Source organism: Chenopodium quinoa, unplaced genomic scaffold, assembly GCF_001683475.1.
Source record: "Chenopodium quinoa cultivar QQ74 unplaced genomic scaffold, ASM168347v1, whole genome shotgun sequence".
Lineage (NCBI taxonomy): Eukaryota > Viridiplantae > Streptophyta > Magnoliopsida > Caryophyllales > Amaranthaceae > Chenopodium > Chenopodium quinoa.
In genome coordinates this window covers 4233635-4254098 of record NW_018743850.1, presented here as the reverse complement: position 1 = coordinate 4254098, position 20464 = coordinate 4233635, and the positions used below count along the sequence as shown (strand labels likewise).

General features: G+C 34.3%; 2 protein-coding genes and 2 long non-coding RNA genes across 5 annotated transcripts; 3 read left to right on the top strand and 1 right to left on the bottom strand.

Annotated features, from left to right (window-relative positions):
• Window positions 1-693: 693 nt before the first annotated feature.
• On the top strand, window positions 694-2073 carry LOC110685678 (putative F-box/FBD/LRR-repeat protein At5g56810). Its single transcript, XM_021862209.1, has 3 exons — window positions 694-1200; window positions 1559-1708; window positions 1795-2073. Exons 1-3 carry the CDS (start codon window positions 694-696, stop codon window positions 2071-2073), a joined length of 936 nt encoding a protein of 311 aa, XP_021717901.1.
• A 2033-nt stretch (window positions 2074-4106) lies between these two features.
• On the top strand, window positions 4107-5566 carry LOC110685677 (F-box/FBD/LRR-repeat protein At1g13570-like). The gene is made up of 3 exons (XM_021862207.1): window positions 4107-4946; window positions 5045-5203; window positions 5294-5566. The coding sequence occupies exons 1-3, from the start codon at window positions 4107-4109 to the stop codon at window positions 5564-5566; spliced, it is 1272 nt and encodes a 423-aa protein (XP_021717899.1).
• Window positions 5567-7078: 1512 nt separating this feature from the next.
• On the top strand, window positions 7079-8807 carry LOC110685629. Its single transcript, XR_002504097.1, has 2 exons — window positions 7079-7291; window positions 7934-8807. It is a non-coding gene; the product is annotated as an uncharacterized LOC110685629 (long non-coding RNA).
• Window positions 8808-10286: 1479 nt separating this feature from the next.
• LOC110686013 lies at window positions 10287-16286 on the bottom strand. Of its 2 annotated transcripts, none has more exons than XR_002504133.1 (6): window positions 15803-16286; window positions 13840-14064; window positions 12384-12433; window positions 11806-12076; window positions 11479-11692; window positions 10287-10695 (listed from the first exon to the last, which is right to left on the bottom strand). It is a non-coding gene; the product is annotated as an uncharacterized LOC110686013 (long non-coding RNA). The 2 variants fall into 2 exon arrangements; XR_002504134.1 differs by having other exon boundaries at window positions 10287-10684.
• Between the last annotated feature and the right edge of the window lie 4178 nt (window positions 16287-20464).

The window sequence follows — 20464 nt, the reverse complement described above, 5'->3', positions numbered from 1 at the left end:
TTTTAACATAATACATTTAATACCTTTTTTTTTTTTTTTTTTTTTAAGGAAACCATTTAATACTTTATACATGTGATATGAAATAGTACTACGTATTAAACGTTGCAAAATATTTAGCGAGGACTACTCCGTAGTAGTTTTTGAATGATGCAAGTATGAGTCAAACTTACTCTGTAACCAAATGTTCCATCCTCTAATTTAATAAGGAGTTCTCCATTAATTGATCACACATGTTCAAGGCTAGTATATGAATCAAGAAGAACTAACGGTGTGACTATTTAAATAGTGAAAATATCATTAACACGGATTTACTGAAAATACCATCAAACCTTTCCACTTCAAAGTAAAACCTGTCTTTCTACCTTCTTCATTGGGCTTTAAATTATTGCTGACATCTCACTAAGCTACCTCTTTTTATTATTGAGTTTTCTTTGCTTACTTTCATTCTTGATTCCAAAAATCAATTGATAGTGATAGAGAATATCCATAGAATATTCTCATCCTAGGTTTAAGATATAATTTGTATAAAAATATCTTTTTGATATCTTTATATATCTTGTTAGTTACCTAATATGATCAGGACTCTTATTATAACTCTATAAATATTGATCAATGAAAATTTAATCAAGGAGTTTATATTATCTGACAGATTGTATGTGTGCCATTGGAGCTGCTATAAACAAGCAAATAAAAATGGAAGCTGATCGAATAAGCAACTTGCCTCTGGATTTAACGTACAATATCCTAGAATGTTTACCGCTACAAGAAGCTGCCAAGACAAGCGTTTTGTCGCAACATTGGAGGTTTTTATGGGCTTCTATCCCACAGCTTGTACTTGATGAGTCATTCTGTGCTACCATCGTAAATGGTAAAAGTGAACCTGCAGATATCTCGTTGCGTTACTCAAAGGTTGTCAACAGTATACTTCTTAGTCATGTTGGACCGATATCTAAGTTTGTACTTTTTGTTCCCTCTTTCCCCGGAGAAAGATACCCATGGGTAAACTATGTTTTTCGTGATGGCGAATTTTATCCAAATCTGAAAAAGAAATTGCCTGAATGTTTGTTCACATGTTCGGGCTTGACGCATTTGACTCTCATCGGATGCAAACTCCGCTCTCTTCCGCCGTCTTTTATGGGTTTTCCGTGCCTTATTTACTTTAAATTGGTGGGGAGCCAAGAGCTCTCTGTTGAGACAAAGGTATTGGAGACTCTTATTTCAAGATGCCCACAACTTGAGAGTCTACATCTACTCGTGTATGAATCCTCTTCTTTAAAAATTCATGCTCCAAAACTTAAGTATTTATTTGTGAAAGGCTTCCTTTACTGTTTATACATTGAAGGAACTACGACTATAAACACAGTAGACCTGGAAATTAGAATACCTTTCACCTGGAAGGAGATCTTCAATTGATTTGCCAACGTTGAGAATCTCATCCTAAAAGGCCGTTTTTGGTCGGTAAGTAAACTGAATTTATTTAAAGTTTCAACATATTTATTTATATTATCAGCTATTCTTTTCTTCCCTCAATAACTTTTGTAAATTGTTGAATTTGCAGAAAAGTGATTATTTTGGAAAAATTCCAATAAAAATGGGACAACTGCGAACTTTGAATTTGTCAGATATAAAACTATATAAGAAGTCCAACATTTCTGTTTTGTTTTGCTTGTTTGCGAGCTCCCCACAGTTAGAACGACTATACATTGAAGTAAGTTTTGGCAACTGAATATCTCATTAACATACATACTTTGTTGCTCAACAAATCATATCTAATTTTGCCCTTTCAAACATTAGATTTCCGAGCTTGTGAAAGTCACCGATGATCACCCACTTCAGATTGATTGCTCTTTTACCCTTCGATGCCTTAGAAAAGTGCAACTCCTTCGTGTATCAGGGTGGATCCGTGAGCTACAGCTGATAAAATACATTCTAGCCCATTCTCCTGTCTTAGGGAATATGACGAATGAGCTCCATAAGAATATGGAAGTTGAACAAAAATACAATTTCGCCTTGGAGGCTATGCGATATTGTCGAGCCTCACCAAATGCTGAGATAATAATCAAGGACAAGTAAGGCACTAAAGGTCTATAACAGATATTGTTTCAGTACTTATTATAGTAATTTGAAAATGCTCAGATCCAAATTCCCATTATAAAGATGAACTAATAGATGGAACTTGTCAAATCTTTTTGTGAAATTAAAAGAAAATTGGAATTTATTGTGATGTTCTTCTTAACCGGTTGTATATTTTGCATTTTGGAATTAGTTTGGTACTCTGGTTAGTCCGATATTATGCAATGCATTATGGCTATTTTTTCATAAACTAGGTGAATGTTGTGTATGTGAACAGCCGTACATACATTTTTTTTGTTTACATATTTACGTGCTTTCTAGTCAAAAAAAATTATATGTGCTTGCATCTTTCAAGTACAAGAGTATAAAATTAGCCTTCTTATACCTTATAATATTTATACAACATATCATATGTTAAAATATTTTTCCTAAAGCTATTTTGTCCACATAAGCCGTCCATAGGCTACATGTTCATGTACAAAGAAGTAATCTTGATTACACCATGCTAGAAATTAAATAGACTAGCTTTATATGAAAATTATAAAGAAGTACTTTAATTTTTTCGAGTTTGTGAGCTACGTTGTAGTACTTTTTTACTTACTACGTATTACTTATGTTCTACTTTGTATAATATGGTCTCTTTATCTTTTGTTGGGCAATCTAAAATGTTGTGCTTGTTTATAATATTTTTATTTTTGCTTTATATAATTATTCTACAATACATCTACGTACATTTTTAATTAACTTTACCTTATAAAAAATATTCATTTATTTGTAAACACTCCCCTCTACTATTAATTTATATGAAAAATGATAAACCAATAATATATTATTAGACGGAGAGAAGATATATGTTTTTTTTTATGCAGGAAAAAAACACAAGAGAAAATAATAAGTATGGATACATTGATTTATACCGGTGCTAAAAATATCTCGTCTCACATTTTTTACGACTAGGGCGGCTAACACATGCGACGTGAAATCATTTTTTTTTCTTTTTTTTGTATCAAAAGTTGTAGCTTTTCATTTTCAATCCATGTATCAAAAGAATCAAAGACGATGATTAGCAGTGTCCATTTAACACTTAGGGGCCGTTTGGTTCGCGCAGGGAAATCTGAATGGAATAAACAAAGGGAATGAAAGAGAATGGAATGAAAATCCATTCCATGTAGTGTGTTGTTTGTTTTAAAAATATAAAGGGAATAACCCCACCACAACACCACCACCAACACACCACAGCGATGGCCGGGGGAAAAGCGGTGAGGTGGCTGGGTGGTGGTTGTGCGGTGGGGGTAGGGTAGAAGGGTGATGGCTGGTGTAGGCATGGTGGTGTAATGCTGGCTAAGGAAAGGGAATGGAAAAGGCTAGGGGGGTGGGGAATGAACTTAGAGGGATTTGGGGGAATGAAGGGGGTAAAGGGAAATGGAAAAGTGGCCTAACAAACAACAACAAAGGGAATGATTCCCGTTGATTCCCATTCCCTTTGTTGAATACCCCCAACCAAACGGCTTAGTCTTATACATACATTAATGTAGACCCTTCAAAAAAAATTAGCCAAATCTACAGCTAGCCATTTAATACTATATACATATGAAATGAAATATTAAACGTTGCAAAATATTTACCAATAACCACTCCGTAGTACTTTTGGAATGATGCAGGTATGACTGTATGAGTCAAACCTTACTTTGTAGTTTGTACTATGCAATCAACCAAACGTTCATCCTCTAATTTAATAAGGAGTTCTCCATAAATTGATCACACATTCAAGGCTAGTCTATGAATCAAGACGAACTAACGGTGTGACTATTTAACTAGTGAAAATATCACTAACACAAATTTATTGAAAATACCATCAAACCTTTCAACTTCTTAGTAAAACCTGTCTTTCTACCTTCTTCAATAGGTTATAAAATATCGATGACATCTCACTAGTCACTACCTTCCTTAATTTATACAGTCTCACAACCTCCTTTTATTATTGAGTTTTCTTTGCTTACTTTCATTCTTGATTCCAAAAATCAATTCATAGTATGTCTGCCGTTGCAGCTGCTATAAACAACCGAAGCTGTGTAAAGGATGCTGATCGAATCAGCAACTTGCCACTAGATTCAACTCATAAAATCCTACAACGTTTACCACTAAAAGAAGCCGCTAAGACAAGCGTGTTGTCGCAACATTGGAGGTTTCAATGGGCCTCTAATCAACAACTCATACTTGATGAGTCATTTTGTAAGAGCATCCAAGAGGGAAGAAACGAATCTGCGGATATCTCATTGATTTACTCAAATGTTGTCAACAAAATAATACTTAGTCATGTTGGTCCGATATCTAAGTTCGTGCTTTACGTTCCCTCTTGGTTTCCGGGAGAAACATACATATGGATACGGTGTGTCTGTGCCCATGACGTAAAGGAGCTCACTCTGGTGTTTGCTCCTCCTCTACTAAAGAATTTGCCTACATGTTTGTTTAGTTGTTCGGGCTTGACACATTCGACCCTCAAAAGATTCAAACTCCTCTCTCTACCTCCAACTTTTACGGGCTTTCCATGTCTAATCCATCTTGAAATTGAAGCTAACAGGTTTGAATGTATTGATGCAAAAATGTTGGAATCTTGTATTTCAAGATGCCCACAGCTAGAGAGCCTCCATCTAATGATTTATGAGCCGGTGAATAATTTGACAATACTTGCTCCAAAACTTAAGGATTTGCTTGTGAGAGGCTGCCTTAATAGTTTATGCATAAAAGGAGCGATGCCTACTATAAAATCAGTAGTCTTGGATAGTGGTTTGTATCATAGCGACAGCATGAACAAGATCATCAGTTCCTTGGCAAGTGTTGAGATGCTCGTTCTTGGGACATTTGTTTGGCAGGTAAGTGAATTAATTTTTTTTGTTTCAACGTATGTATATCAGGTAAACTTTTCTTTACTTACACTTTTGTATATTTTTGGATTTTGGATTTGCCACAGTACTTCCATCGTTATAATCCTCCAAGAAATTTTCCAATAAAATTTGGACAATTGCGAACATTGAACATTGTAGATATATATCTACATACTCAATCCCAATTTTCTTTTGTTCTTTACTTGTTCGCGAGCTCCCCAAAGTTAGAGCGCCTATCCATTCAAGTAAGTTTTACTCATCCACGATGTTCATTGCCATGTATCCGATTACTTAATTTTATGATGACATATTGGATTCGCCTATGTATAATCCAGGTTAAAGAAACTAAAAACGGCAATGATGCTCAAATCAAACGCTCTTTCATCTTTGAAAGCCTTAGAAAAGTGAAACTCAGTCGTATATCAGGTTGGAGAAATGAGCTACAGCTATTGGAATATATTCTAGCCCATTCTCCAGTTCTTGAGGAAATGACTATTGAGCTCAGTACGAATATAGCAGGAGCTGAAGAAAAGTTTAATTTCGCAACGGAGGCAATGCGATATCGTCGATCCTCACCTAATGCTGAGCTAAAAATCAAGACTAAGTAAGGTCTTCTATAGTATTTGTGTTCAATAAAAATTTATTACCGAAATGCAGAATGTTGTATTTGATTAAGCACTCTAAAAGGCTTGCAACAACTGTAATTTTGCAACTGCTAAGTTCCAAGTTCGCCATATATGATATTGTATACAGAGCAGTAGAAATTATGTGTTAAACTCATTTAGACTCTAACAATTGCTTTGTGTTAGTTACGTTTATAATCTCATTCACCGAGTTTACAAAAATTGAAATTATTATTTTATTTTAATCTAAAACAAGCTTAAGTCTCGTGCAATGCATTATTTCACCATATTTCATAAAGTTTAACAACAATTTATGCAAATAATTATAATTCAACAATTTCTTACATACTAATGATTCTCTTACAAAAAGTACGATAAAGGTACATATTATCTAAAAGATAACTAGATGCAAGTTCGTGAGATGTATGGTTTTTAGTTATTGTGATATTTGAATTACTATGATTTTTTTTAAAGAAAATCACATTAACTTTAAAGTTTTAATTTATGAATATTAATTTTGAAAAATTATATTTAAATTAAAAAATATTATTTATAAATATAATCACTAACATCAAATGATTATTTTATATTTTTATTAAAAATATAAATGATTTTATTTTAATTAAAATCTAGATGAAGCTTGTGCACGCACGGTTTCTTTGTATTTTTTTTTCAAACAAAATATTTTACTAAATATACATTTATCTAATAAATTTTGTGATATTCGCTTGCTTACTATTTGAATTTTTTATAATAAAATGAATTATTAACTTTGTTTCTCCTATTTAGATAAAATTCGTAATATAAAAAGATATATTTTATTTCACAAAGCTTCATATGTGACTCAATCGTTCAAATTCATATCTGGTTACACCTTGTGGTCGGGATTACTTGGTCAGGAGTTACTTGGTTGATCAAGGGTTACTTAATCGATCACGGGTTACTCGGACGGTCAGGGTTACCCGGTAAGTGTTTAGGTGTGTCTCAGGCGGCCACAAGATATGGTCAACCACACAAAAAACACGTTGATTTTATTTTTATAATTAATATAAATTTTTTTATCTAAAGTAAATTGTAATTCTATTTTTTTTCATTGGCTAAAATATAACATTTTCCTATGTGACGCTCTAAAATTAATTTTACGTGGCATAATCCTATTGTAGCGTTTTAAAATTATTAATCCTATCTGGCGTTTTTTTATTTATTATTATTATAATCCTACATAGCGCTTTAAAAAAACTAATTTTACGTGGCATAATCCGATTGTAGAATTTTAAAAATATTAATCCTAAGTGGCGCTCTAATAATTTTGTAAAAAATAAAATCCTATTAGGCGCTCTAAAAACTCAGTTAAAAAACTCACACACACACATATATATATATATATATATATCAATTCTTAAATAAACCTGGTCCACAATAAACTTATTGTGGACCAGCTACCTCTCACGTGCGTGTGGAGGAGGCAACCAAATTTCAGATAACTTAAATTTATATATGTTAGCTTCATCCTTCTTTTCCCCTCTTTTTTGCTCTTTTAGCATAAGTCACTTTCTCTCTCTTCGAATTGCTCTTCCTCTACTTTCTCTTTCTTCACGACTCAAATTCAATTTCAAGATTGCTCAGTTTCTTATTCAATGGAAAGAACGTTTAGGAAGAGAAGAGGTCTTCGTTCTTCAGACGCAAATCGCATTAATCAACAAATTCCTGGTACAATTTTTTTTCGAGTTGATTTCTATAATTTTAAGCTGATTAATCGTTGTTTTTCTTCAATTGAAGCAATTTGCATTAGTTTTTGTTTGAATTTTGTTTCGCATTGAAGATTTTGTGAAGACCTAGGGTTTCAGTCTTTTCGATTCTAGTGTTTTTTGTTTTCCGAAGGTATCTTTTGGCTTTTTGGCTTCAATTACTCCTAGTATTTACGAATTAGGGTTTTTTTGCTTCAATTACACCTAGTATGTACGAATTAGGGTTTCAGTTTTTAATATTCATGATTAATATCAAATTCACTGTTTATGTTTTACAATTAGGTATTTAATTAATTTATTTATGGTTCTGATTTGTATTTGCAAATTTGGAGAGTGTAGTTTGGTGATCGTTGATCTCATATTTGGTTGATGTAGCATTATATAGGTCACTATTGTATAAAACGAAGTATGTTTTATTCTCTTTATATCATAATAGACCTATTAGTTGGTTGAATACGAGTAATTATTTCTGACGTTTGGTGGATAGTTTTGTTATTATTTTTATGTATAGTAGCATTTGTTAAGCAGTATTGTTGTGATCTTGAGCATTTTACCAGTGAATAAAAAATATCTGGTTGAAATCGTCCATATATTGTTGTTGTAGAGTTGCAAATTTAGCATTGGAGGTGGCACTATGTCTTGGTCAGATTTGGGTTGGATCGCAGTCAGATGATGAGTTATTTGGGTGATTTGGGTTGTATAATGATTTTTGGAAGTAATCGAGTTGAAATGGATTTTTGTACATTACTATAGTAGTAGATTTCAATTGTGGGATGAGTAGGATCTCTGTTGTACTTAAACAAAGCATGCCCTTGTTTCAATCATGGTAAAGATGACACTATCCGATACTTCTCAGCTCATGAGCTCAACAACATGAATGTGGAGTTCTGGCACAATAATTGCAACTGGTACCAAGGTTCTTTGGAAGGGAAAGCTGTTTTGGTAAAGTTGCTAGAAAGTTTACTTGGTGTCGTTGGTGGTCTAACTTATAATGACAGTAATGTGAGTATCTTTCTATTAATCATGTTAGACAAAATGGCAATGTGTTATCCACTTGTCTGCTAGATTAGCTCCTGCTAATGGTGTAGAACAATCCTTTGTAAACTCTTTCCCCAAGGCGTTTTAGCTTTCGTGGATTTGGACTCTTGTTGATATAATACTATTGCTTCCATGTTTTCCCCTAAAAAAAGCTTTATGGGCATGATAAATGACAATAGTGTTTGTTGGGTTGGCTTCCTCCGTTAAATTTCTACTTAATTAGTTTGATTAGTTGTAGTTTTTACTTTAATGTTTATGCTTGTATAAGTTTTGTTTAAAGTCTGTTAACTCTATTGGTAGAGCACTGTGCAAGTGCACATTGATGTAGGTTCGAATCCTGCATAGGCTATGAAAAGTTGATTATCTTTAGAGGGTGACTTCATTTAAATAAAGATCACTATATGCAAAAAAAAAAAAAAAAAAAAAAAAAAAAAAAAAAAAAGGGAATCATAACAATAGTGACTGTATAAATTGGGGTCACTACATGTGTAAATATGGGTTATTGTGTTTAAAAAAAAATTCACTGTATGTAAAAATAGGGTAGCTATGACCATATTTAAATAAAGCTCATTATATGTGTAAATATGCTTTGATTATATTTAAATAAGAGTCACAATGCGTGAAAATAGTATAACTACAAAAGCTCACTAAATTCAAATAGGGGTTATTACATGTAAAAAAAGGTCACTACATTCAAATAGGGGTTACTACATGAAAAAAAAAGGTCACTATATTCAAATAGGGGTTACTACATGTAAATAAAAAAAATAAAAAAATAAAATAAAAAAAAGTCACTATATTCAAATAGGGGTTACTACATGTAAAACAAAAAAAGGTCACTATATTCAAATAAGGGATACATGTAAAAAAAAAAAAAAAAAGTCACTATATTCAAATAGGGGTTACTACATGTAAAAAAAAAGTCACTATATTCATATAAAGGTAATAACATGTGGGGAAAAAAAATCTGTGAAAAAGTAACCTACACTACTAGAAATAGGCCGATTTTCGACGGACAGTTTCCGACGGACACGTATTTCCGTCGGAAAAATCAGAAATTCCGTAGGAAATCCGTCGGAAATTACCGACGGATTTTATTTCCGTCGGAATATATTGGCTTACCAACGGAATATTCCGCCAGAATATTAAATTTCCAATGGAAATAAAATCCGTCGAAAATTCCGTCAGAAAGCCAATATATTGCGACGGAAATAAAATCCGTCGGAAATTTCCGGCGGAATATTCCGTCGGAATATAATGATATTAAAAAAAAAAAAAAAAAACCCTAACATCAACCACCGTTTCTCTTTCTTTTTCTCTCTCCTTCTCATTTCTCTTTCTCTAGCCGCCCACTCTTTCTCTCTCCTCCTCCTCCTTCTCTACCTCCTGTTTCTCTCTCCTCCTCCTCCATCTCTTCTTTCTTCTCTTTCCTCTTCTCTCTCTGGTCTTCTTCTCCTTCTCTTGCCCTCCCTCATCTGATTTTCTTGGTCTTCTTCTCATTTTCTTGTCTTTTTCCTCTTCTCTCTCCGTCACTACTACATTTTTTATCTATTACAACCCCTAAATCCGTTGCATTAGGCATCAAAATCCGTGGCATTAGGCCTAATGCAACGGCCATGTACCGTGGCATCTGCTGGCGTTGTACTAGGTCTAATGCAACGGCTTATGACACCTAATGCCACAGCACCACTGATCCGTGGCAATAGACCAATACCTGTTGCAACGACATAACTTATCCGTGGCAATAGAGTACTGACTAATAATTATGATGAAATTGAACCTATTGCAACGGCATAACTTATCCGTGGCAATAGAGTACTGACTAATAATTAAGATGAAATTGAACCTATTGCAACGGTTGAAGCTAATTAATACAATGGTAGGAGTACGTATCTACTGCAACGGATTGATCATTGGGGTTTTTTTTTGTTGGGATGGAATGGTAATATAATATTAATTAGTCGGTACAAATCTAAATATACTAACATAAACAAATTAAAGTATCATTTATATATAATAATTATAATGCAAAATACATACATTACAAAATATTTCTTGCCTATTTTTGATATGACATACCGTACTAATAATAAATAAAAGTTAGATAATTAATTTGATCGTCCAAAATACAAATTGTCAACATATATATAAGCCGAAATATCCAAATCTTCATAAAGCCGGACTTGAATAAGAGTCGCCAACATATATGCACCATTTGTTAGATGGCTAGTCACTATACTTCGTACAATCTTGTAGTAACCTTGTGCATATCTTGTCAAGAACATATGCAGTTAAAATCTTTATTTCCAATTTCTTCCTGCAAGTAAGCTGGAATTCTGGTTATAAATAAACTGGACAAAACACAATATGAAAGCATCAATTAGCCTACCCAAGCGACTTAACTGAAGGAGAGTCAAGCCTCATACAATTTCATTTGATATCTGATTAATCGTAGAGAAAGTAAACTGAATTCATTGTGTATGGTAGGTTTAACATTCAAAGATACTAAATATAGCAGATCACGCTAAGGACAATATATACTACGTGTTATTCTGCCCCTCTAGGTGCAAGGGTGGGGATTAAGTAAATCATCAGGATGCTGAACCCCAAAGAAAAAAAAAAAAAGAGTAGTATTAATAATGACACAGGTTAATAAGTTTTTCTCAAAGACATTTCCACTATGAAAATTAGGTTAACGCCACTTCAGCAACAGTTATAGGTAATGCAACAATAAGTTTAGTTAATTGTATCACAAAACAATAGTATGGTTTTGAAGTCAATTATGTTTTATGATCATGTTGTATGCATATAGATTATTTTATGTACTAAAGCATAACAAAGCTCAAAAGAGGATATTTCTAGGTAATGCAACAATAAGTTACTATAAAAAAAACATAACATAGCTCACACGAGGATAAAGGCCTCAAAAACCAGACATGAGGTTTTAGGAAAACCTTACGGTCAATTCTCAAACGCTCCAATGTTAAGTTGTCTATCTGTGGTAGACTTTGATCAGCCTAAAGTTTAAGATACTAAGATATATGAGCATAAATATAATGAGTTTAGTTACATCTTAAATGAGCATAAAGAAGTGTTTTAATGTACACTGACCTTTAGCTTGTATGCCTTACGCTCAACCAAAAAGACCTTATTGATCCCATAAAAATCAGCTAATATCTAGGTTAAGTAACCCCTGCCAGCTCCAAACTCAACAACAGCAAAGAGATCAGATTGACAGTATTGCTCAGACAAAACCCCAAAATCCTCCAAGTTGCCAAGAATCGATGCCTGTTGGCGGACATGCTTCTCTTGGTATGGCAATTTCCTTAAAGCACAAACAAATTAAGTGTACCAATCAAACAAACAGCATTTATCAATGCATACAAAAATAAATTCGATTCAGTGAAACACGAAAAAAGAAGACAGAGAAGCACATACCTGTCATTCTGTCTCTTAATCCAAACATCACAGGCATGAGGTATCCTATAAGAAAGCTCTATATCCTTACAAATTAAAGTATGAAGAGAGCGGATCTTGGAGAGTAAGTAAGAAAATTGAGGAATACTCAAATTATAAACCCAATTTCGCTTCATCTCAGAAGTAAATTCAGCATCTTCATACAAATTAGGGTGAAGAAAATTATACGCTGCCCATTCACTCAGAGGGGTGATATTTTTTATTTTTCACTGTATAACCAGCGGCTTCTTACCTGAATACACAAGAAGAAGAGAAACAAAACGAATTGAATCCAATAACAAGTCGAAAACAAATTATATTAAATTGAAACTTACTAGATTCTGTTTTTCATAAATTACATAAACCCTAGAATTTTGTTTTTCATAAATTACATAAACCAAAATTATTAAACAAGTAAAGAGAATAACATATAAATTATTAAACAAGTAAACAGAATAACATATAAATTCTCAGTATAATCAGAACATTACTTTTTGGCAATCAAAAGAGCATACTAAACCCGAATGTATATAGCAGATCACGATAAGGACAGTATATACCTGTGGAAATCTGAGTAGAACGAGCACCAAGTTATATATCACAATAACACCTGCAAGCAACACAAAATTCTGCTCAGCTCACTATAACAGGCAGTAAAAGACAAACTCATTCATAAACAATACATCATCGCACAAGCCAACATTTCCTCTATATTATGCTCCTAAAGTATGTACCATTCAATGATCCAATTAATACAAACCAAACAAAACCCGTCACTTTAAGATCTATAAATCGGGAACCAAACCAAAATGATGCCTCCACTAATATAATTTTTCCCCCCTAAGACACGATTTTTCACACAGCAACAAACAAATTCAAAGTTCACTTTTTAACCAAGAACATTCATATTATTTTTTCTTTTCTTCAGCACTGAGAATTTTAAATCCAAAATGTACTCACCAATAGCTAATTATAAAAACTATAAATCTGAAAACCTAACAACAGTATGATAGGCAAGCTTATTTAAGCCTAAACTATAATCAAATAATCGATTAAGCTAATTTACACAGAAATGTATATAAGATCAGACATTTTAAATATTCTAATTATCTAAATTGCAATTCATTTGTTCCAGTTGAGTATTCAATGTAGGTAAAGATCATTTTCGTCACAGTGTTCTTTTAACCAAGCTCGTTTTTCCAGTAAAAGTCCAATAACAAAAACCAATTAGCATGAATAAGCAAAATAAAGCTCCAAGAACTCATTACCTAAACCACCTTGATCAGTGAAGATAACAACATATAGCTCAACTCAAAAGAGAGTGGTCATATATATAGTAAGGGTAAACCGACCCTCTTAAAGCTAACTTCTTCCCCAGAAAAAGACAAGATATGAAAAGGCCTTAAAAACTGGCCAAGCTTTTTTTGCCCAAAATTAGGATTCTAAATCATATTTCCAACAGAGCAGTTGCCATCACCAACCATAAACAGTAAAAATCCAGCAAGCAACGACCTCAATTGACACAAAAGCAAAAGAAAAAGGACAGTAGGCACACACAAAAAAAACAATCTTAATCCAAGCAGCACACACCCACCACAAATACAAGCAAAACTTGAGTTCCGCATCACCCAGTAAGGCCTTGCTAAACGCATACCCACCCAAAAACAATGAACGAAACAATTAGATATCCTAAACGGTAAACTATTTATTATAAATAAAAAAAAATCAAACTACACTTAGGTCAGCCTAAATTGCAAACACTCTCTAATTAATTAGCAGCAATAACTAAACTATTAACCCAAAAACAATGCATGAAACAATTAGAAATACTCAACAGCAACCTAATTATAAATCAAAATAGATAATTACCAATTCAAACTACAATTAGCTCAGACTAAATTGCAAACACTCTCTGATTAATTAGCAACAATAACTAATCATAAGCAAAACCAGAATACCCCAATTAAGCTACAATTAGACCATAGCAAACTGCAACCACTAACTCAAATTGCTTACCTTTGCTTATCCGAATTTATAGTTGCTGTCAATTGAAAACCCACACCTCGAAACGCCATTGGAGCTCTCAATTAACGCAAAGGCGCCGCTGAGCAGTCGGAGGTGACAGACTGAGAGAGGAATTCAGCAAAACTTGAAGAATCTTGCTCTAAATAATTTGAACCCCTCAAATTCTGCACAACTTGAAGAATCTAGCTCTAAATAATACTAAACCCCTCAAAATTTCTGCAAAACCGAAGAATCTGGATTTTAGTTCACCTTTTTTATTACTAAAACAATCTCAAACAAGATATAACTTTAACCAGAATGAAGAAGGTGAAAATCCATATCAAAGTATAATCATTGTTCTAGTATTTTAAGAGCCACCATCAAATAAACAATACAAATCAAGATAAACCATATTTGCAGAAACTGTTTGCCTTAAATAGAAAACTTAAGAGGCATTTGGGTAATTATGATTTGGTGTAGTAGTTCAATTAATATATAAAAGAGTAGCTAAAACAAAGAGTTCATATACCCTTATTTAGGGACTTCATTTCCATTCTGATAAGGCAGGAAACTTATGGGACAAAAGCTCTCCGGTCTAAACATAGAGGAGCTGCAATCTCCAGAAGAGCAACTAGAAATGAGTCTTTATGGGGTTCGTATGAAAAAGGCAAGAAACTCGTTACTTGAGAGTCTAAGTAGCTAGTTAACTTCAGTTTCAGTATGAAAATTAGTTGTCTTAATTTACTGAACAATGCATCCTATTGTACTTACAACAGGGTACAACTTACACGAACAACCAGCACCCCGAAACACCTAGAGAAAAATTACGACGTACAGTACGAGTGCAACCACTTTTATGCAACGTAAACAAACACAGACTCAATAATACTAAACAGAGGCATCAACAAAAAGTACAGAACATCAGAACCAACGTAACTCTATATGCATGTTGCATTCTCCATTTCTTCTCAAACGACAGCCATGACAAGTTAAAATACCAACTAGGCATAAAAACAGGAGGTATAATATCTTTTTCCAACATTCTGACACAAGCTCATACATGACAGTATATTGAACTATGTAAGACTAAGTGTTCTGATGAGCTCATGAACTTACAGAAAAAAACCTTGAAATAGTCATCGATATGATATACTACTTGTTTAAGTAAGATTAGAAATCTCAACTAAAAAGCTGGGCCTAATATATACAGTACCTTTTGAGCATGCGGTTTACCAAGAGATTTTTTTTTGGCTCTACCTACCGTCCCAAAAGTTTGACAAGAATGCAAGATGTTCATATTAAGATGCCCAAATTCTTGGCATATTATTTTTATGACTTATTAGATTTAGTTGACACTAGTTTGCATCCATGCACCTAAATTTACCTCTAATTTTCATCCCGCCCTAGCCTCATAGTTTTGCGGGGACCAATTCAACAAGTGTACTGAACCTTGCTGTATTTTCTGAGCATGTTATTCTACATTTTCAATAGGCAAAGTAAGTTAGGCAGAAATGCTATAGTATGATACATCACTGTCCTAGTGAACAACTTCCATAAATCCGGTTGACACACCAAAGCATGAGACATTGATATCGCCCAAGTGTCGTTGCCTTAATTCACATTGAAGAGAAAAATTAAGAATCTACTAAGACTACTATAAATCTATCATTGACTCTTCATTATCCAAATCAAAGGGTGAAAAAAAGAGGAATTACAGAAAGCCGAGGAAATCGGGTTTGGTTTTCAAGCAATTACGACCCTCTATTTCATTTTTTGTTTGAAAGTGGGAAGTGTTCAAAAGGAGAGCAGTGGAAGATCGGTAATCATAAGAGAATATGCATGCTGTAAAATAAAGCATTCACAAAAAAGAAAGCCACAGAACTAGTACATCCTAAAGCCAAACATACACTAAACAACTAAAGTTAAAAAGGATACTACGAAAAAAAACTACAAGGTATTAGCCAAAAAGCAGAACCTGTAGGTTCCAGCATACCAACTGCTCATGCACCTGCTTCTGAAGACTCAATAATGGGATGGTGGGCTGCAATTAGCTCACAAACAATTCAATGATCTCGTCAGCCAATACATTTAGATCAATTGAATAGTAAAGAATAAAAAAATTTGAGCAGAATCAGAAAAATTGAAAACACAAAAATTTAAACAAAACGCAAGGAAACCATAAATAAGATAAAAAAAATGTAGTACTACGGTAAGACTGTAGAACAGGAAGAGTATTAAGAAGATTGCTCACCTTAATCGTTCTCTTTCTCTCAATCAAACCAGCAAAAATGCAAAATTAATTTAACAAAATTGATGACATCAGAATTATTGAAGCAATTACTTACGAAAACCTTAATTAAACAAATAGTAGCTTAATTTTTGAGAAACTATAGCATTTAACAACTAAATAGAGCCATTTTCAACAAATTATACTAGAATAAATTTAATTGTTTCAAAATACATACCAGTAACTTGAGATTAATTGAGTGCAGCGAGAGATGACTGGGTTTGAAGGTTAGAGATGTAGGATTCGGAGTCGAAAGGATGGAGAAAGAGGTTGTTCTTGAACCATAAAGGGGTTAAATCGTAGATTGGGTCGCCGAAGAGGTCGGTATATGAGCGCGGTGGTGGTGCAGGCGGTGGTTGCGCCATTGTTGGTAGTTTTGAGGTCTGGGTTTTAAATCAGATGCAACAACTACAACAAAAACGTACTCCTTCTCATCTACTACGAAAATATGAGATCTGAGAAGATGAGAAAATGGAGAAATTGGAAAAATGGTACTGTGAAAATGGTCCTCTATAATCAATTAAGGTGAGAATGGGGAAAATTGGAGAAAAGGGGGAAAATGGTATTGTACTTGAGAATTGTGAATAGAGGGAAGCAAATTAAAGACAAGTATTGTTCAAATATTTGGTGAAAAAAATAGAGGGAAGAAATGCGCGCTTCTAAATTTTTCATAATATAACACATACCGTTGCAATCTCTCTCTTTTTTTTTTTAAAATTGCTAGGCTATTGCAACGGCTCTTTTAAAGCCGTGGCAATAGCTCCACCTCTAAGAACATTAGTGTTAAATCCGTGGCAATAGCTTACTCTATTGCAACGGCAACTAAAATACCGTTGCATTAGCCTTTATTAGGCCGTTGCATTTGGTAAAAAATGTAGTAGTGCGTTCACCACAAACATCAAGCCAACAACCACAACCACCATCTACCGCAATAAACCGGGGCAACAACAACCACCGTCGCGAGCCACCAGTCTTAAGGTTTTTTTTTTAGATCTTGTAATTTAGGTTTAGTGTAGATCTAGTTAATTTTGTATGGAATTGTAATATTAGTTTATAAATTTTATGATAAAATTGTATATTTATATATTTCTTTTAATTTTCGTTGGTTAATTATCGTTTTTTTAAAAAAATTTAATGAAATTCTGATTAATATGTAGATCTGGTTTTGATTTTTTTGGTATTTTTTATTATGTTGTGTTAATTTTTGTATTTTTAGGGTTAATTTTCGGCTTTTTGGGGTTGATTTTCCGATTTTTTGGGTTAATTTCGGTTTTTACGGAATTTTTGGAATGGTGGTGGTGTGTGCTGGTGTCGGTGGTGGTGGGGTGGGGTGGGGGCTGGTGTGAGTTTGGTGCTGGGTGGTTTCGGTTCGGTGTGGGTGGGGTTTTGGTAGGGGTGGTTTCGGTTTGGTGTAGGTGGGGATTTGGTAGGGGTGGCTTTGGGTGGTGGTAGGGGCTGTTTTGGGTGGTTGTTGTTGGGTGGGGTTTTGGGTGGGGTTTTGGGATGGTCGGTGGTTTCGGTTTGGTGTGGGTGGGGCTTAGGTACGGTGTTAGTGGATCTGGGTGGTTGGGGCTGGATTAGGGGGGTTGGGGATGTTAGAGGTGGTGCAAGGTTTTTTTTTTTGTTTTTTTTTTTACAGCTTTCGACGGATTTGTGTTCTGTCGGAAATTTCCGACAGACTTTCCGGTGCCCGAAAAAGTTGTTCCGTCGGAAAAGGTCGATTTTCCTACAACATGTTTTTCGTATTTCCGTCGGAACAGTGTTTTTCGACGGAATTCAAGGTGATTCCGACGGAATTTTTCCGTCGAAAATGGATTGTTTTCTTGTAGTGCTATTTGTTAAAAAGGGTCACTAAATGTCTAAATCTTATTAGCCTATGTAGGATTTGAACCTACATCTTCTATACCAATAAAAATATACACAGTGCTCGACCAATACAGACTTTTTCAACGTTACAACTAGTATCCCAACAAGTAATCGTATGAGACATAGTATTACAGACCCGTCTAACATGAGAAAAAATGCAATCATCGAAGTTAAGCTATCATTCTTTATATCTTCAATAACTAGGTGAAAAGGCGTGACTCCATTGCTTCCGGACTTAATAGCACGAACAACCCTCTTGCACATCACTCTCTATCCAAATATGGCTATACTCGAGTCTCCTTGCTAGCTGCAGAGCATATCTTGCAATCTCTGCTTGGGTCAGGTGGATTCTCTTGATAGCAGCAGCAACCAGCTCACCGCTTGCTTGGGTCAGGTGGGATGGACCACGATGCAGCAGCAGGGGTGACGTTTAAACCAGCCATAGCAGTACCAGCAACACGTTTTGAGCACTTACAATACTCTTCAACATACTTTGTGAAGCCTGCAGCAACCAGCACATCACATGGTTGTTTACCTTTGAAAATAGCCATGTTGCGACATCTCCAAGCTGCCCAAAGCAGCCTTGCAGTCAGCCTATGTCTATAGAGGTCACTATATGTAGAAAAAAGGTAAGTATATGTATATAGAGGTCACAATGTGTGGAAAAAAAAACAGTGAAATGGTAACTATTTGCTAAAAAGGGTCACTCTATGTCTATATGTTAGCCTATGTAGGATTCGAACGTGCCAATGAAAATACACAATGCTCGACCAATTGAGCTAATAGGCTGGAATAGTTTTAAAAAGTTTTCAACTATATGATTCTCCAAATCCTACGTGACTTTGAGAACTCAATGTTCTCTGCTTGTCACAAAACCACAAAACAATATGTTGAAGGTCATCTTCCTAAATCAAATTGAACTAAAAAAATGCAATGGAGAAGCAATTACCATCAATTACAATACAAATATCACTCAATTGAAGATGATTGTTATCCTCGTGTTGTTCATCTCCTTTACAATTACAACCATGTTATTGCAAGTATCCCATTGGTCTTGACTCTCTGCATTCTCACTGTCTCTCTTGACCAGTCTAGTGACAAAACCAAGCTTGCGTTTTGAGGCCAGAGCTATCTCCATGGATCTTCTCCAAGTTCGATAGTTTGAAGTTCCTGCCAGTTTCCGAGGGTGGTTGATAGAGAGAGGCCCATCAGAAGGGTGAAGATACAAAGGATTTTGGATGTCAGCAACTGTGAGAGCTCCATCTTTAGGTATTTTCAGATATCAAGATTAAATCTTTATCTAAAAATACAACCTTTCTAAGATCGAAGAGGGTTGGATCTGCATTTTACACAAATTTTGATACCATGAAGAGTTTAGAGAAGAAACGCGAAAATAAAGATCGAATCTTGTGAGAGAATTTGTGGCGCAGCCAAATAGTTTTGTGATGTATTATTATTATGAGAGCACTGAGTACATATTTATATGGCGGCATACAATCAGGGGCAATCCCTAGAACACTCTCATTGGCTGTCAGCATACAGCTAATACTCAGAACAAATAAAAAGAAAAGAACACTTGGCATACACCTAAGCTACTAGCTAGAGGAAATTGCTTAGAAACTTCATACAGCTAATACTAATACCCTCCTTCTACAATCAAGAAGATTATTATCATGTCATCGTCTTTTATTTCTGTACCTTTAAGTTTACACATAATCTTGTGCATTGTTTATGTACGCTTTCACTATTCTCAACAGGATGGTGGTCGTGGTGGTTGGTGTCGGTTGTTAATATTATCAAGAATGCACCGTGCACTTTGCTTTGGGTAATTGGGGTGAATGCAACAAACAATACTCGTCGTTTTGCTAAATTTTTGAAGACAAAAGTATTCAGTGTGTTGCAATTTTGTTTTCAGACCCATCTTTCCCTGTTATTAAATCCGATCAAAACTCGCTTTTCATGCCATCCTCTTAGCTTGACAGAGGCATTGGGGAGAAAGTAAAGAGTATTTGGTAAGGAGGATTTGAATTTTATACATTCACATTTTCTCCTCCCTCTCCTTTTGGCTTATTCTCTTCTTCATTGCTTTTTTTTTTTTTTTTTTTTGAAAGTTCTTCATTGCTAGGTTATTGTTTGCTTGTTCTCGGATTGTCAATTAAGCGGGTATCAATTGCAAACTACTCCAATTAAATGGGAGTCTTGGAAAATAAAACACAGTAGATGAATACAAATTTAAAATATTGGAGTAGAAATAAAGTTGTAATATTATGTACAGAGTACTCCGTACATTATCAATAAGAAACATAAAATTAAAGTGAAACACCCAAAATAGAGTACCTAATACGTAAAGAATTATAAAAAATAGAGGGAGTATGATTTATGAGTATCGTTGTCCAAAAATATACGGAGTAACAAGTATGCAGTAAATACTTTAGATAGTAAGTATTTCAAATGAGATAAGAGGGAGGAGTATAATACAAAGTA

Coding starts and splice junctions, on each gene's coding strand:
- LOC110685678 (XM_021862209.1), top strand. CDS start 694: ATGGAAGCTGATCGAATAAGCAACTTGCCTCTGGATTTAACGTACAAT. Junction 1,201..1,558: donor AGCTCTCTGTTGAGACAAAG/GTATTGGAGACT, acceptor TTGAATTTGCAG/AAAAGTGATTATTTTGGAAA. Junction 1,709..1,794: donor TAGAACGACTATACATTGAA/GTAAGTTTTGGC, acceptor TTCAAACATTAG/ATTTCCGAGCTTGTGAAAGT.
- LOC110685677 (XM_021862207.1), top strand. CDS start 4,107: ATGTCTGCCGTTGCAGCTGCTATAAACAACCGAAGCTGTGTAAAGGAT. Junction 4,947..5,044: donor TTGGGACATTTGTTTGGCAG/GTAAGTGAATTA, acceptor GATTTGCCACAG/TACTTCCATCGTTATAATCC. Junction 5,204..5,293: donor TAGAGCGCCTATCCATTCAA/GTAAGTTTTACT, acceptor TGTATAATCCAG/GTTAAAGAAACTAAAAACGG.